At 40.8% G+C, this 16,834-nt stretch overlaps 2 protein-coding genes across 4 annotated transcripts in view; one reads left to right on the top strand and one right to left on the bottom strand.

Moving 5' to 3' along the window:
* Positions 1 to 3,123, bottom strand: part of LOC111861991 (26S proteasome non-ATPase regulatory subunit 4) — an 18,594-nt gene extending 15,471 nt beyond the window's left edge. For all 3 annotated transcript variants that reach the window (XM_023847006.2, XM_023847005.2, XM_023847004.2), the window contains exons 1-3: positions 3,020 to 3,123; positions 2,641 to 2,781; positions 934 to 1,045 (exon numbers count right to left, since the gene is read on the bottom strand). In XM_023847006.2, coding sequence (XP_023702774.1) covers positions 934 to 1,045; positions 2,641 to 2,781; positions 3,020 to 3,045 — 279 coding nt within the window. In that variant the 5' untranslated portion in view covers positions 3,046 to 3,123. The remainder of the gene's footprint in view (positions 1 to 933; positions 1,046 to 2,640; positions 2,782 to 3,019) is intronic.
* Positions 3,124 to 5,960: 2,837 nt separating this feature from the next.
* Positions 5,961 to 15,160, top strand: LOC111862014. The gene is made up of 3 exons (XM_023847047.2): positions 5,961 to 6,304; positions 12,176 to 12,429; positions 13,828 to 15,160. The coding sequence occupies exons 1-3, from the start codon at positions 6,259 to 6,261 to the stop codon at positions 14,023 to 14,025; spliced, it is 498 nt and encodes a 165-aa protein (XP_023702815.1). The 5' UTR covers positions 5,961 to 6,258; the 3' UTR covers positions 14,026 to 15,160.
* The last annotated feature ends 1,674 nt before the right edge of the window (positions 15,161 to 16,834 follow it).

The raw sequence follows: 16,834 nt of genomic DNA on the forward strand, positions 1-16,834 counted from the left end.
TCCAGTCATACTCTAACTTTCTGACAGTCATACTCGAACTTTCTGATCCATGTACAATTTGCTGATCAATCTTCTTTCAAGCCAATCGATACCTGTTTCCTTTAGGATCTGCATTAATTTGGTCCAGTTTACATGATTAAATGCCTTCTGCCAGTCTATGAAGCAAACACACAGTTCTTCATCTATCTCCAAAGTTCATTCTGCTATAATTCTCATCATCCCAATTGCATCCCTGGTTCCTTTTCCTCTTCTAAATCCAAACTGATCTTCTCCAAGTATATCCTCTATTTTCCTTTCAATTTTTCTTTCAAGTATCTTTGCTGTATGTGCAATAAGGCTTATTGTGCGATGGTTGCTGCATTTTGTAGCTTTTGTCTTTTTCTCTAAGGCAATCATTGTAACTTCTGTGAAGTCCTTGGGCCACTCTCCAATTTCATATATGGTGTTCATTAGTTTTGTCAGTGTTTTCAAACCACCTTCTCCCAGTAACTTGAGCACATCTCCAGGTACATTCGAGAATCTCCACATGTTGACTGTCATCTATTGCCATTCTGAATGATTTGGCACTTAAATATTGGATTATATACTGTATATGTACATTTGATAAGTGTTCAAATGCAGTAGAAAAAATCGTATTAAAACATTTAGCTTCAAATTCAATCATATATTGCTTAGTTTTCAACATAAAAACGAGGATGAACTTAAAAGAGTAACGTTCAGTTCACAGGGTTAATAAAGATTAAAAATACATTTTAAAACAATTAGTAAATTTTACATGATAAGATACAATTTTAGGTATCTTTTTAACTATTAGATAATTTCTCTGGATTTTTTGGTAATTTTTCTGGATTTTCAGTCATTTTTAAAATATTTTTAGGTCATCAATATCTGGGCCCTGATCATGACAACAGCATACAACTGCTTTCAACTTACGTGAGCAATCCGAATGCCTGTCAGAAGGTTGATGGTACCCTGCGGCTGAACCTGGTGAAGCTTGGACAGAATTCTGCCTACGTCAGATGTCAGAGTTGCCAACACTTCAACACTGTGGAAGAAAAATATAATTTCGGTAGTTTGTAGCAACTGGACTTGATGCATATTATCTGATTATTTGCTTTAATCACAAAGTAACAATGGTATTAGTAATGACTAAAAAATCAACATAAAAACTACCACATAGATTGGTCTACAGGTAACACCTTAGACTTGTATTCGGTAAATGCTTGGTTTGTATCTCAACCAGGATAACACCTATCCTGACTGAAGTTATAGATGACTGCCTCCATCTTCAGGATACAAGTGTAAGCCAATTAAGAAATCAGGAGTCAGCAGGCTGTGCTTGCTGCCTCCTTATCACTGATTGGTGAAAATTTTATTTTTTCCAATGAAAGTAATCTTTCACTTGTCACATTTGGCTCCACTTACAGTTTCCAACCACATGGTCGCATGCTCGATTTCTGTAAATACTGCAAATACAGTTTTTTTGGGGGGGCTGGACAATTGTTTAAAAAAAACTCACCAGGAACACTGTCAGAGGCCACTGTGGTTTTCAGAATTCATAAAGCGATGACATAATTTTTACATGTTCAAGCTATATGTGACATCTTTTGAGTTTCCAAATTAAATTCATGGCTGAAAAAAGGCTAAACTAAGCATGAAGGGTACAAGAAGGGAAAACACTTCTTCAAAATGGAATATGAACCGTTATTTCATTCCTCTTATAAAAACAATTGTCAAACATCTCTCAATAATTATCACAAAGAATAATTAAATTATTTTTTTACAAAGCATTCCATCAAACCTTAGAAAATGAGGAAGCACTGTGAAATAATAAATTAGAAAGGCAAAATTAAGATGCATGTTATCATCTAAGTACTTTTTATTTATTGCTTATGCTGACTCTCTGTTGCCCACACCTCAATTCATCTCAGTCTTACAAGACCATCAACAGGGGCGTGTGTTACATTACAGGAAGACTTTACAAATCACATATGTAAAATTAAAAGATTAAAATATCTGGCTCATAAGCCTCCAATAAAGTTAAAACTGGTATGTTACAATATAGCGCTGTAGATAACAGTTACTGTATTAACATTGGTTATACTACTTCATGCCGGTCATGGTAGCCAAGCGGTCTAAGGCGTGCACTGTCTTTGCTCACTCGGAAGCCGGGATCGTGGGTTCGAATTCCACTCAGGGCATGGATGTTTGTGTGCGTTTTTCTGTGTTTGTCTACAGATAGAAGCCTTGCGACGAGCTGATCACTCGCCCAAGGAGTCCTACCGTATGTGTAAGATCTAGTAAACCGAAGTGAAACGGAGAGTTTCATGGAGGTAGGCCTTGGCCCAAATTGGGGCTGTGAAGCCACAGAAAAAAAAATACTGCTTCATATCATGTTATGTGGTGCTGTCTCATACTTGTTTCCTATTGATGTATGTAACGCATTTTTAATGCAACCAGCAGATAAGGGGAAATTTGGAAATGTGACATTTTAATGAAGACTGGTTGTGCATTCCTGTTCTAAACCATTCCCAACATTTTAATATCCTCTAGATGGCTAAACTACTGTGGTCATCTATTACATCGCCAAAAGCAATTATTCACGGTCCTCATACATCAGCTTTATCTTGAAAAACTTACTTGGCTAAAGTCAAAAGACCAACATTATTCTCTGGATTTGATCTCGTCTTCGAATGACACACAAGATTGACAGCATCCTGTTGGGCTTGTAATCTTGTAGGAAGAAAGTCTCCATTTCGCATGTAATCACTGTTATCCACACTATGTAAAAGAAAACAAAACAAAATTAACGGTATTTGTTACAAATACCATTATTTTATGAACAGTAAAGGCAATATACCAACTTTGCTATGTCATCTTTGTAGCATGGCTACTAATATCATAACCTAAAAGTGTATTGATACAAAACAATTTTGAAGCATTCACATAAATTTGTATGCATCAATATTGCAGTGGCAATTGCTGATACTGTAATGATCTTATTTATCTTAGAATTTACCATATCATAGTACTCTCTAACACCATATTGCCGAAATATAATTCCTGACTAACAAATGACACTACCGCAATTGGAACAAGCAAACCTACAAACTAATAAACAAATGCTGCTCCACTGGAAAGGAAGCGTTATTCGCAGACCGTTCTGCCATCTATCCATGAAATTTGCCAATTACCATGGGAACAGTAACAATACCTCAGCCGGTAACAAGATTAACTGTTATTCAACCACGTAAATCACCTCGGCGATTTTTTTTTTTTGGAGGGGGGACAAGGAACACAAAAGCTTTTTACAATGATACTGTACAGGGACTTGCTCCTAGAGTTGTACCTGTCCTTAACTAATTAAGCACTCCACCATGAAGGCGTATGGGGGGGGGGTGGATGTATGCTCCTTTTCATGGTAAAAGCGAAAGTACATGAATGAATTGGTTTGTTCAGTCTTTGTTCACTGATATCTAGCAAGTGGATAAAGTTATTGCCTTAGCAATGTTTGTAGTTCCTTTAAAATATTATGCAAATGTACATATGTCATCAATATCAACACAAAGGGTCTGGTCTAACATGTAGTGGATCTGTACAAAATAGAACACAGACGAAAATACTATTGAGTGATTAGTAATCCATATAATAAATTTTACTTACTGGGACCTACAAGAAACATTACTTACCAGTCATTTAAGAATATAATATGAAAACATACTAAGACGCTTGGGGACATTACTTTTGAAACACAACTTCAGGAAAACGTTTAGTTCTAGTTAGTACTAAATCCCCAGTAGAACAATGTAGGATTTGCTTTCCACGTGCTTTCATGCTGGTTTGTTGTTCGGCTTATTCTTCGACCCTGAAGATGGAGGCGAGATGTTCCTCTGAAATGTCGGTTGAATTTCAACGGACTACATGGCGTTATATCCCTGAATACAGAACTCTTCACACCAGTAGACTTACCTTCCTTTCTCACGGCAATCAAAATCTTACCTGTAATATATCCAGAATCGCATCCTTATGAGGTTACATTGCATATTCAACGAAAAATTAAGCAAATCAAAAGAAAAATAACCCAACTAAAACAAATGATAAGCTAAAGTAACAAATTAGATCAAATCAGATGACACATCAAATCAAATGTACGTAGACAGGTTGATGAAGGAATGTTTCAGCCATACTGAGGTAAAAGGTAAAAGTAAAGCCATCCCTGCAACAAACCGTGGGGGCCCATAGGGATGTGAGACGTCGAGGCTCCCACATTTTGTGGACAATCGGCACATAAATGGCGCCGAGATTGTCAGCCTTACATGCCGGCTGCCCGTTACCCCTCAAGGATTCCCGGTATTCATTTCTGTTATAGGCTTGAGTCGAACCTTGGGCCATAGTGCGTCTGGGAGGATTAGGTCAGTCGAAAAATCCAATGACCTCATCGGGAATGGAACCCGCGACCTTCAGACTCGTAGCATAATGCCTCAACAAACTACGCTACCGAGTGGCCCCAACCATACTAAGAGCTTTGCAATGGAGGGACTCCAATAAACATTCATTTGGTCACTGATTATATTTCATTGATTATTATGGAGTTTAGGTAAAGATGAACATGCCATAAAATGTAATAAATGAAAAATATTTATTCTATAAGCAAATGGGTATAGCACGCAAACTTGAACATTCCGTATGATACTGCAAAACACTAATCAGCACCCTAACACAGACAAACACAGACATTAAGTTCGCATACATCACTTCCCAGTTAGTTGATACTTACTGAAGTTGTCGAAAAGTCACAATTATAGACCAGTACTGAATGAGTAAATAATTAATATTAGGCTCCAGCTTTTTACTGTTGTAACTTACATCGACACTAAATTGAAATTACAAAAACGTTTAATATGTGCTTCGACGTATTATAGTAATACAGTACTACGTTAAAAGAATACAAGGAATCTGATTTCAGCCCTGCCAGACATAATGAAGACAGCCTTTATTTTCTCAATTTCCATACAACGTGAGTCTAAATTATTGTCGGGATTTTGTTGTCTATAATTTTCAAATTGGAAAAAAAAAATCAAACTGCTTACAGAATATGAAAGTGTATTCAGAAAATTTTACTTGGCAATTAATAACACTTCTTGAGTTACACTTTTATATTCCGTAAGCAGTTTTATTTCATTTCAGTTCTGAAAATTATAGGATACGTAAACCTCGACAATAATTTAGAATCACTCTGCATTTTGCTGAAAAAACTGAAGTATTTATTTCGTAAATCTACCTTTTATGATTAGGAATGAAAGACTTCTGCTGCACTATAATACATATATACTGTATACACCTATATGTGTTTATATATATGCAGGGCTATAAATCAGAGCGGGAAGAAGGTCGCTTCATTATGATAGAGAAGAGCAGGCTTTAGTAATCTTCAAGTGTGTTCGGAACGCTGTTGTTGATTGCTGAATATACGAGATGTTCGCGCAGTGTCTATTTTGCTAAATTACACGAATCTTGTGAGACTTGCGGAAAATGTGTGTTAGTCGTGAACATTATGTTTCAGTTTTATCTACAACCTTCGTTTAAAACTTTTTTTTTCTCCGCGATAAATGTTTAACGAGTTACGCTCGAGATCAACGCAGCAACACATATCTGTTTTCATGTTAAGAGTCCATTATTCCGATTAAAAAAAAAATATGTTTCAATATATTTTTTTTAAACGCCACTGTATCAGACTTCACGAAAACTCGTTCAAAGGTTCTGGAGTTGTTTCTTGTGTACAGATGGACTGAGCAGACTTACCAGACAATCCGCAGGGTTTTATAACGCCCTTATGAGAGAAGAAACAGATTTCAAACTGAAAATAAACTTACCATCTCCTCGGAGAATTATTATTGTACAATTTACCTGTCGTGTAGCCACGCTTAAGTCAGAATTGTTTTTCAGCCAACGAAATCGACAGAATCGATATATTTCCTATTGTTATTTATTAATTTATCGATATCAACACCTATATTCTGTATCGATCACTGTGGGCTTTATCACGCGATTATGTTGATATCAATGAAATTGTGAGCGAGTGATGATGTGTGTTGGTTTATCAGTGTTTACTTGACAGCGTGACCGGCAGGCAAACAAAACAGCTCAGCAATGAAATTAACACCCAGTACTAGTTCAGGAGTGCCATTGCTAGTGAGTATGTTACCAGTGACAGAAATTACCCGGAAATAAATCTCTGTTGCGGATAACTGTAGTGACATGGCTGAAACAGACGTTATACGACCTCTGGGCGTTGTCGATGAAAGTAAGTATGAGTGATGTCAGCCACTGTTAGTTGTATAGAATGGCAATGTCTATGTTCACTTGTTTGCGTAGAAAACGTCTCAAGGATGTTCAGAAATGTACATAGCATAATGATGTATTATTATTGTCAAGTTCATGCTTCGTATGCGGAAAGATTTTTTGTTGGATTTGCAGTTCTCACAAAGGCAACTATGAAGAGTACATACTATCTTCTGGTATGTGACGCCGTGTGGTCCGCAAGAAGTTCACTGACGTTTCGGAGGAACGTATGTTCCCGTCTTCATAGTCGATGAGTAAGACAAGCAAGCAACCAGCAAGAATCAAGACGCAAACAGAGGCATACTCTTCGATTTTTAAGATCGATGAAGTACGTTCCTCCGAAACGTCTGTGAACTTCTGCCGGACTACAAGGCATAACATTCCTTACACAAAGGGATCGATTAAAAACATATAGGAGAGGTCAGTTTCATCCATTTCCTCTCCGAAACTAATGAACAGATGGTGATTAAGTATGGCACTAGGATTCCATACTGAAAGGTGTCAGGCAAATTAAATTTTGGTTTATATAATTTTAAAAACACTTCTTCTCGCGAAACCCTAGTCGAATATGATTAGCCAAAAAAAAGACCCTTCATTCAAAATAATAATATCTGACAAATACAGATTTTAGTAAGATCCACAACTTTATTCGGATTTTTTTTATATGACACCTATGTAATGAAATACAGAGAAAGTGATACCTTGTTCCATGCAGAAAACATTTTTTTTGAAGCGGTGCAGCTAAAAAAATGGGAATTTATGAAACCGAAAACGATATCTGTGGGAAATGATGAATCTATCAACTCATTATCAACCAGGTACGTTCTGAAAAAAGAATGATTTACTACAGAAAGTGGCAAAACTTGATAAAATAGTATATAGTATAAAATCAAAGCTATGGTAGAGGAAGGGAGAAATAAGGGAAGAATCACAGTTATTACAGATCCAAAGATAATAGAATAGGTAAATTTCTTCACGTACCGGGGATGTACAGTGCTATCAGCTGAGGCGGAAGAGACAAAACCTTTCCACGCCGAGTTGGGATACACAGATTGTGACTGGTAGCGCGCTCAACATCATATCACATCAATATCACAAGAATAAATGGTTGAACAGCTACTGCGTAGCGAACGCAATTTGCCGAGTGACTACTGTTGTTTAGGAGTTTAGGGCAGTTGGTCCTGCCGCTTTTAGAAACCTCATTCTCCTCTTCAAGGGGTCTGGAAAATTTCCAAGAATAATGTTCAAGCTAAGCGCCATTTCATTCAATTTCTGTTCAGCGAGCACTCCGAATTGATCATTCTTCCCCCTACCCCCAAAAATCTCTCATGCATTTCTTTATTTGTGGTTATATGGAGAGTTTTTCAATTAAGGACTGCAACATTCCAGAATCTTCTCATCAGTGTTAGTAAAGAACCACCTTTCACATAGGTATCATACATGAACACTCGTTGTTTTGCTGTGTTTCGTACAACTGGCATTTCGACCCAAGAAACAATATGGCTGATTGCCACATACAGTAACAAGGTCTCAGGACCGCTCAGGACTACGGCCGGCTGGCACCGTACGCTTCGTTTCGCTTCATGGTAGCTATTCAACGATTTGCTGTGGCGATATGAGAGAGAAGCTGTAGTATGTAGACTGTAGGCACTTTGTGTATTCAGTCCGCTGCTAGTCACAATTTCTACACTCCGAATTGACTCGAAAAGCTTGTCTCTTCTGCCTGAGTGATCGAAAGATTTTCGGGAATCAGATGATCACGCAATAGTGTGTCAATACGTATATAGAATATGGCTCTGGAAGAAAATAGTAATGTCCGCTGCGCAAGGCAAAGTCAGTGACGGGATTCCCTTTTTGCAGGCTGTAACCATAGTCCTGCATGTGCTGATCCCACACAGGGAATTGCTTCTTCCGCTAGCTTCGCCATCAAAGTACGTACTGTTGTCCGAAGTAGCCTCGGTAACCGCTGAAGCCACCACATGTATCCTTGTGGAGGGGTTCTCGATATACTCCGAGATAAGGTTCCTCAACCGCCTCTGTGGTCTAGTGGTCAGAGTTCCTGCCTACAGATCCAGAGGTCCCGGGTTCGATTCCCGGCTCTACCAGATTTTCTGAGAAGTAGAGGTTCTGGAACGGGGGCCACTCAACCTCGTGAGGATAACTGAGGAGCTACATGAAGGAAATAACGGCTCCGGTCTAGAAAACCGAGATTAACGGCCGTGGGGACCGTTGCGCTGACCACGCGACACCCTCTATCCGCAAAAAGTTGGTACTGACTTTACCGTCAAGCGGCGGTCGCTCGGTCGGTATAGTTCGCTTGTGGACTACAGGCCACGGAGTTTGTTTTGTTTGTTTGATAGTGTCAAATACGTCTTCTGAGGTCGTTGTTTGGAGTTACAGTCAGAAAGAAATGAAGACTGAAGACTGGGTAGCCTATAGGGGACTATCTAGAAACAGAAAATAGGATAGAAGAAATTAGACAGAAAGAAAAAACTTGTAACATATCGATACGATGACCCCTGAACGTTTATTATGACAAGCATACTGTAAGCATCGCGGTCTTAAGGAAAGACGTGACTTGACCAGTTAAACGTGCAATTGAAGGAACAGTTCAGTTAGATTCGGAAAGGGACTTGGCCCAATCCTTGTAAAAGAAGAAGAGAAAGAATTTGTGTCTGTAACAAATAAACATCAAAGCTGATGAGGGATACGAAACAATAAACAAAGCAATTGGAAAATAGACTATCGGTACCGCATGTATTCTATCGGAGTATTATTTTATTGCTAGTGGGGTGGGACTAAGTCCCTTGTACTGCGGCCACTTCTGGCCTATTGTACTTGCCCCAGATGATAGGGGAGGGTGATTGTGGAGCAATTGGTGGAATGAAGATTGGCAGGGGAAACCGAGGTACTCGGAGAAAACCTTCCCCAGGGCCATTTTGTCCACCACAAATCCCACTTGACCAGACCCCGGGATCGAAGCCAGCAACTAACCGCTTGAGCTGTGGCGCAGCCTTTCTATCGAGTATGGACCGTTGTTCAGGTCGCAACGGGCAATACCTGTACTGACACTGCTAAAGAGAAAGGCGGAAGGAGGAAACAAAACAATAACTGGGTCATTGTAACGTATTGTGGGTCAATGAAATTGGTATTACTAGATGATATGATGTCCCAAAACCAGAATGCATGATTAGGAAAATAAATTTATAGCAGTAAGTTTCTCAGAAACATACTTCAATGTCAATTCTTAAGAAAAGTGCATATTAAGTTCTCAGCGTTATTGCTTGTATACCGTTACTTTTTTGTTTGTTTGTAGTTAAGTCCGCTGTCAGCAATTTAGGTTACAGGGCACAGGTCTCAATGATTGATAATGAATAATGAAGTGGTTGTGGTCTAATTCTAAGGGACAAGCCGGAATTTGGTTGGGGCATTGGGAGAAATCAGGAAAAGCCTCAACCGAGATAGTTGATTTTGCGGCAGATTCGAACCGAGTACCTCCGTAATACAAACTATAAGCGTCATCGTTTGAGCCAACTTGCTCGACGGTATCACTATCATTTACTAAATTATTTTAAAATAATTAAACGTGGCAAGATAATCTGATTTCGTGATTCTCCAGAATTGTGTTCGGGAGGTGCCCGGCTCGACCCTCCGTAAGGTTACCGGCTATGCCTTCATCGTATTCTCCAGTTTCTGTAGATAAATACCGATATACTGCTTTAAAAGTCACGACCGCTTCCTTTCAAATCCTTACATAAATCACTGTTAGCCTACTTGGGAACAGCAGTTAGAGATCTGTGTTCCAAATGACTTCCTCGGTTTTGCTATACACGAACCAGCTGTTTCTCAGACTTCGTCCTAGTCATGTCTCTGCTACTTTAAACTGATGTTACATATTACGGGTATAAAAATGTAAAGTAGTCCCTTTACTTAACTAATTAAGCACTACACCATGAAGGTGTATGGGGGAGTGGTTGTATAGACCCACGTTTCCTTGACCTCGGCACTAGTTGGAGGTGAGTGGTCAGCCTGCCCCTGTCGCTTTACCCCTGGGGAAAAAGCCCCCGGTACCCATTGGATAGGAGGCTGGGTGGACCCTAGAACCAGCGTGAACGACATGGAGAAGTGAAAATTCTTGACCCTCCCGGGACTCGAACTCCGACCCCTCAGTCTCCCAGCCAGTAGCCAGTTCTCTATTCCGACTGCGCTATCACGGCTCATTGTTGCACATTATAAGCACTACAAATACAGTTTACCAAATTAATTGAATTTTCTAAATTGTACAGGCCTGCATGGTGTGTATAATCGCACTTACAGTAATTAAATCAAGGCAGATGAGGTGGGTGGGACTTAGAGCACACATAACCGAGATAAGAAATGCATACCAAGATTCTGGTTAGGAAGGCCTGGAGGAAAGAGACCAATCTGAAGACCTACGCATAGATTTGAGGGTAACATTAAGATTAATGTTACGGAAATGGGATGTGGTGGTGTAATTTGGCTTCAACTGGCTCATGACAGGATACAATGAGTGGCTACTGTGTAAAGGTGACGAATGAGTGGTTTAAATGAGACACTGGGTATTTCCTGATAATGTGAGTCACTGTCAGCTTCTCAAGAAGGCTGCTGTATTAATATACAGAGTGCCAGATAATCACACGCCACCGAGAACATCTCGACTGCAATGTCTAGGGCATTGCCGCTACCCCGGCTCGTTCTGCCATGAAGTTTCTGTAGCATAATTAGCTTTGCAACAATAGGCCTAGACAGGCCTATGTGACTTACAGGCTTACTGCAGCAGTAGAACTGTAAAGGAGCGCCCACATTACTCGTGCTCATGCTCGTGTGACTCGCTATGCTCGCGAGTAATTTGGAGGATATGACAAGTCATGAGACAAGCAAATTTTAAATTTTAAATTTAGGAACTATAGCCTATACACACCACAAGTAAATATACGGATCCTCACGCGCCGAAGCCTGGCGAGCAACTGAAGTAGTGTGGACGAAGATTTACGAGCACAAGTAAAAGCCAGAAGAGTCTCCCGACGATCACAAGCCTGGCGAGCACGAGTACGAGCGCGAGTAATGTGGACGTCCCTGTAGGCTCAGGTCACTAATACCAAAGCCCGCCACTGGACACGATCCCAAACCAGTCCCATCCACTTACCACCATCACAGTCAAACTCCCTATGAAATATTTTATTATTATCCTCCGGTTTATTTCTCAATTTCCTAAGTGGATATTTTCCAAGAGGTTTTCCCACCAAAATTCTGTGTGCATTCTTTGTCTTCCATTCTAGCTACATAATTAACCCCTTCATAGCCTTCCAAATTTCACTATCCTTAGACTAGTAAATATTTTGTACAAATAATTCAGTGTCTCCTCATTTAACACGCTGATTTACTTACTCGATCTTTCTAAGTTCCCAATATGTTTATAATCACTTTTCTTTCCAGTGCTTGTATATCTCAATTCACGTTATTCCTTCGAAGCAACAGACTACGATTCAAATCTATATGAAATAATCAGCAAAATTATATTTTGCGGTAGTATATGTGTCTGGAATAAATAGTCCCAAGAGCTAGTGAGGCAGACTTATAGGCCATCCGAGTGAACTTTACTGACGCAAAGGAAGAAGGCTTGAACTTTCTGTTGCACCTTCCACCTGATGCACTTCCCACTGGAGAGTCCACGAGTAGGCGTGTCCTCAGCCTCGATCGGCAATGCTTCACCGGTTCACCTGAAGTAAAATATCAAATAACCAATTTGGAAGACATACTTTTGTAGTCTCCTGCACAAATTTATGTACACAATTACAGACTTTATGTGCAGGGCGGAGATACGGTGTGTTCCACTGGGGCCTTCTAGTCTCGGGCCTTCTGCTTCTTCTGACAGTGGTGGTGCTAGCTCTGGTGCTGTTCGTTGATGTCGGTAACACTGCGCTGGTGCTCTCCGTCCTCGTGGCCTGTCTCATAGCCGTGGGTATATCGGCATGCATCTTTCTGGAGTGGTTGCACCGACGAGCACTCAGGCGACGGGACGACGGTGCCAAGGCGTGGATACACCACACGATCAATGAGAACCAGGTAATGTAGTAGGGAAGGGGTTCGTTTGTCATCATATTTCAACTTTTAAACTGCTTAACTCTTTGATTGGCAAGGGCTCCCATAGAACTAGCTGCTAAAAATTCCAAAGCTCATTGTTGTAAGTGCAGTTGCCCAGGAAACCCCACAGTACCTCTCTCCAGTACCCTTCGTGTAGCAAGGAGTATAGGTAAAGTTGTCCCTGTGCTTAATCAATTAAGCATTATGCCATGATAACATACAGGGAAGTGGGTGTATGTCTCCACCTTTCTTGACCTCGGCACTAGATAGAGGTGACTGGTCAGCTTCACGCCGTTGCTGATTTAACCCCGGAGAATGACCCCGGTACTCGTTGGATAAGAGGCTGGCTGGATGCTGTTGAGAAGAGAAAAACTTGCACTGTCGGGGATTGAACCCAAGACGTCCAGTCCATAGCCCGTCTCTGTACCGACTGAGTTATCCCGACTCCTCATATAGCAAGGCGAATATAGACAAACCTAAGTGAGAGCAAATGAGGAAACATTCATATTTTTATATCCGCCGTAATTTTTACTATAAATTGGAATCTGGCGCAGGTTACAGCGCATCCTATCGTTTATTGTGATTTTTATTAGAATTTCATTATATTGTAGTTCCTTGAAACAGGGCCGGATAGCTCAGTCGGTATAGTGACTAGGCCGGAGAACCGTAGTTCGATTCCCAGCTAAGGAGGAGATACTTCTCTTCACCACCGCGTACAAACCGGTTCTGAGGTCCACCCAGCCTACTCTCCTATAGGTATAAGGGGAATTTCCCCAGGGGGTTATGCCACCGGTTGTGACGCTGACCATTCAACTGAATATACTACTAAATGCATAGAAAGACTGGAGCTATATCTCCACAAGAAGTCCAAGGGTCTTTTTTTTTTTCCTTTGGTACTACAGCCTCAATTTGTGCCTTGGCCTACCTACATGAAACTCTCCGTTTCACTTCGGTTTACTAGATTTTAGACATTCGGTAGGACTCCTTAGGCGGGTGATCAGCTCGTCTCAATGCCTCTACCTGTACACAAACACAGAAAAACACGCACACACACACACAAACACTCAACATCCATGCACTGAGGATTCGAACCCACGATCCCGGCTTCCGAACGAGCGAAGACAGTGCATGCCTCAGAGCGTTCGGCTACCGTGACCGGCAGTCCAAGGGTCATAGTGGGTTGTAATGTCGGATTTTGAGGTTGCACCTATGAACAGGTCAGAAGCGGCTTCTTCGAAGCCCGTATTTTCATCTTACCTTCATCTCATTCGAGGGTATATCTGCATAACACCTGCAACTGAATAACCTGCGAAGCTATGAATCAAGAGTGATGAGACAAGTGTGGTTATTAAAAGGTAATCCCTACGTTTACTATTCCAGTTGGCTCTAGCAGAGGAACCGACGCCAATACCAGAGCCCAACGCCCCCTCACTTACACCACGCTCGTCCTGGATTCACTGGGCGCCATGGAAGTCACCGCGCAGTACTGGTCCGCCATCTTCCCGGAGCACTGCTCCATCATCTTCACGGAGCACCGATTCGCCATCTTATACTGCCGTGGCACGTAATGGCAGATAATGCTACAGACATCGAAACTATCTGTTAACAATCCAGAGTAGTGAAGCTGTCTCAGCTATTAAAAATGACAGCTTGGTTAATAGGACCTAAAAATAGGATACTTATCTCGCAGAGAAGTTAAACTTCAGTTCACAGTGAACACACATGCACAGGGTACTTACGTTATTTTATTGGTTATAAAAACAACAGCTTTTTTCACTGATGCATCGAATGACTGGGTATTTTCGCAGTACGAGCGGGAATATATCATTTGCAGAAAGAGGAACGCACGTAGACATCAGTGATGAAATCATACATTCTCTCTTCTCATTTTGTATGCTAAAACATGAGTTAAAATGCAGTTGTGGGTCTAGAGTCGAACAGAGAATCACCCGCTTTTCTGTCCTGTCGTATATGCAGTTAACAAACAACTTACGTCTATTACAAGAAATTCCTTAGGAGTTCTTATTGAGCTGAGGATATGTGTTTTGTATTCCTCAAGATGTAATGCTCTGAAGGGGTACTTCTAGTCAGAACAGAGCATTCGCCACTGGTGGAGAGCTCTCTTATTCCCCAAGATGTAATGCTCTGAAGGGGTACTTCTAGTCAGATCAGAGCATTCGCCACTGGTGGAGAGCTCTCTTATTCCCCAAGATGTAATGCTCTGAAGGGGTACTTCTAGTCAGATCAGAGAATTCGCCACTGGTGGAGAGCTCTCTTATTCCCCAAGATGTAATGCTCTGAAGGGGTACTTCTAGTCAGATCAGAGAATTCGCCACTGGTGGAGAGCTCTCTTATTCCCCAAGATGTAATGCTCTGAAGGGGTACTTCTAGTCAGATCAGAGAATTCGCCACTGGTGGAGAGCTCTCTTATTCCCCAAGATGTAATGCTCTGAAGGGGTACTTCTAGTCAGATCAGAGAATTCGCCACTGGTGGAGAGCTCTCTTATTCCCCAAGATGTAATGCTCTGAAGGGGTACTTCTAGTCAGATCAGAGAATTCGCCACTGGTGGAGAGCTCTCTTATTCCCCAAGATGTAATGCTCTGAAGGGGTACTTCTAGTCAGATCAGAGAATTCGCCACTGGTGGAGAGCTCTCTTATTCCCCAAGATGTAATGCTCTGAAGGGGTACTTCTAGTCAGATCAGAGCATTCGCCACTGGTGGAGAGCTCTCTTATTCCCCAAGATGTAATGCTCTGAAGGGGTACTTCTAGTCAGATCAGAGCATTCGCCACTGGTGGAGAGCTCTCTTAATATTAATATTATATATAAACGGAAAAGTTTAATAATATCCACTATCAACTGCAACGGTTCTTGCCAAATTGACATATTGTATGTCTAACATGCGAGAATATTTGAAATAATTTTGATTAAAATGTACCGCTACGTTCATCAATTGGTGGGCCCAAGTGGGCTACAAAGAAGAAAAACTAATTATATACTATCTAGACTTTATTCATGACGTCTATTGAATAAACAAATACACATGCCGGGCTGAAACGGAAAGGATTCCAATTGCCCGCCAATCGGTGAAGAACGTTCAAGGTTGTCCGTGAGATGTCTCTGTTAGAACTGTCATGGCAGATAGTCAACTAAGCGTTCAAGTGACGGCTTGTGTTTTATCGGCATTAGGATAGCCACAGGCAGTTGCTTGTGACAAATTTTGCAAACCATCTACTGAAGTCGCTGGCGGATTACGAACTAGATTTATCGCCTGGCACATTTGACGTTTTGTTAATGTTTATATCAACCTAATATACATCACAAAGGAAATAAATTTAAAGTTATCGTTACAATTGAGGTTAGACGGCTCTCTACAATCATCATGGCCTACTGTGACTCTTTTAACATATGTGACGACCTGTGCAGGAAATGTGACAGCATGTTAAGTGGGGAAATTTGTATTATCGTGTAAAATACGTCAGTCTGGACGCACATTCTTATCAACGCTGCTACTACACAATTGGTTTAAAAAACTTCTCAATGTTAGTTTTAAAATTATTCGGCTCTCTATAAAACAGCCTAATGTTCAGTGGATGATCTGTACCATCTGAATTTCCCATTTGTCTCGAGGGATAACTGCAGCTGTTGTTTCGACATAAAGCGTTTGGTTATCATGCCCTACCTTACACTGAGCTCGTCTCTTAGAATCATAATTAAAAATATGTGTTTAATTATAAAGAGAAAGATGTAATATCCTTGTAGTGTAATCAACTGAAAGCACGTTAGAATGTCAGAAATGTTTGGCAAACCGAGATATGAATATGAGACCAATAGAAAGAATGTGAATCTGACTCCCGTCGGCTGTTGAGAGTCATGACCTTCGTATAATAGCCCATTCTTCTGTCCATGTTGGCAAAAGTGCATAAAACACATTGTTTTGAATTGCAATATCCTGTCTTATGAAGAACCAGAAGACAGCAATCCAAATCCGGAGTCCATTGACAAATCTAAAATCAGATTAATTGTTGCCCTCACTGAATCAGCAGAACAATTTGCTTGGTGGTAGAAGACGGAAAGACATGATAAGGCACAGCTCACAGGAGGAATTTTCCTGAGCGGAAACAAACAAGTATCTACGCACAACAGAGCCGTAGGTACTAACGCTGTACTCGGTATGACATAATGTCTTTCCGCAGGCAAATACCGGCATAACACTTCGATTACGCCACCATCGCTTCCTTCCAGATCCTTTCCAATGTACTTTTACCAATCTTCCTGCCAATTGACGGAGTGTAGTCCAGAAACTGATAACGGCGTTACACAGCTCACAGAAAAAAAAAGGCAGTGTCGACATCTTCTTCCTTTACTTGCATGGAGCCACGGATGA

The sequence above is a fragment of the Cryptotermes secundus genome, unplaced genomic scaffold, assembly GCF_002891405.2.
Source record: "Cryptotermes secundus unplaced genomic scaffold, Csec_1.0 scaffold181, whole genome shotgun sequence".
Taxonomy (NCBI): domain Eukaryota; kingdom Metazoa; phylum Arthropoda; class Insecta; order Blattodea; family Kalotermitidae; genus Cryptotermes; species Cryptotermes secundus.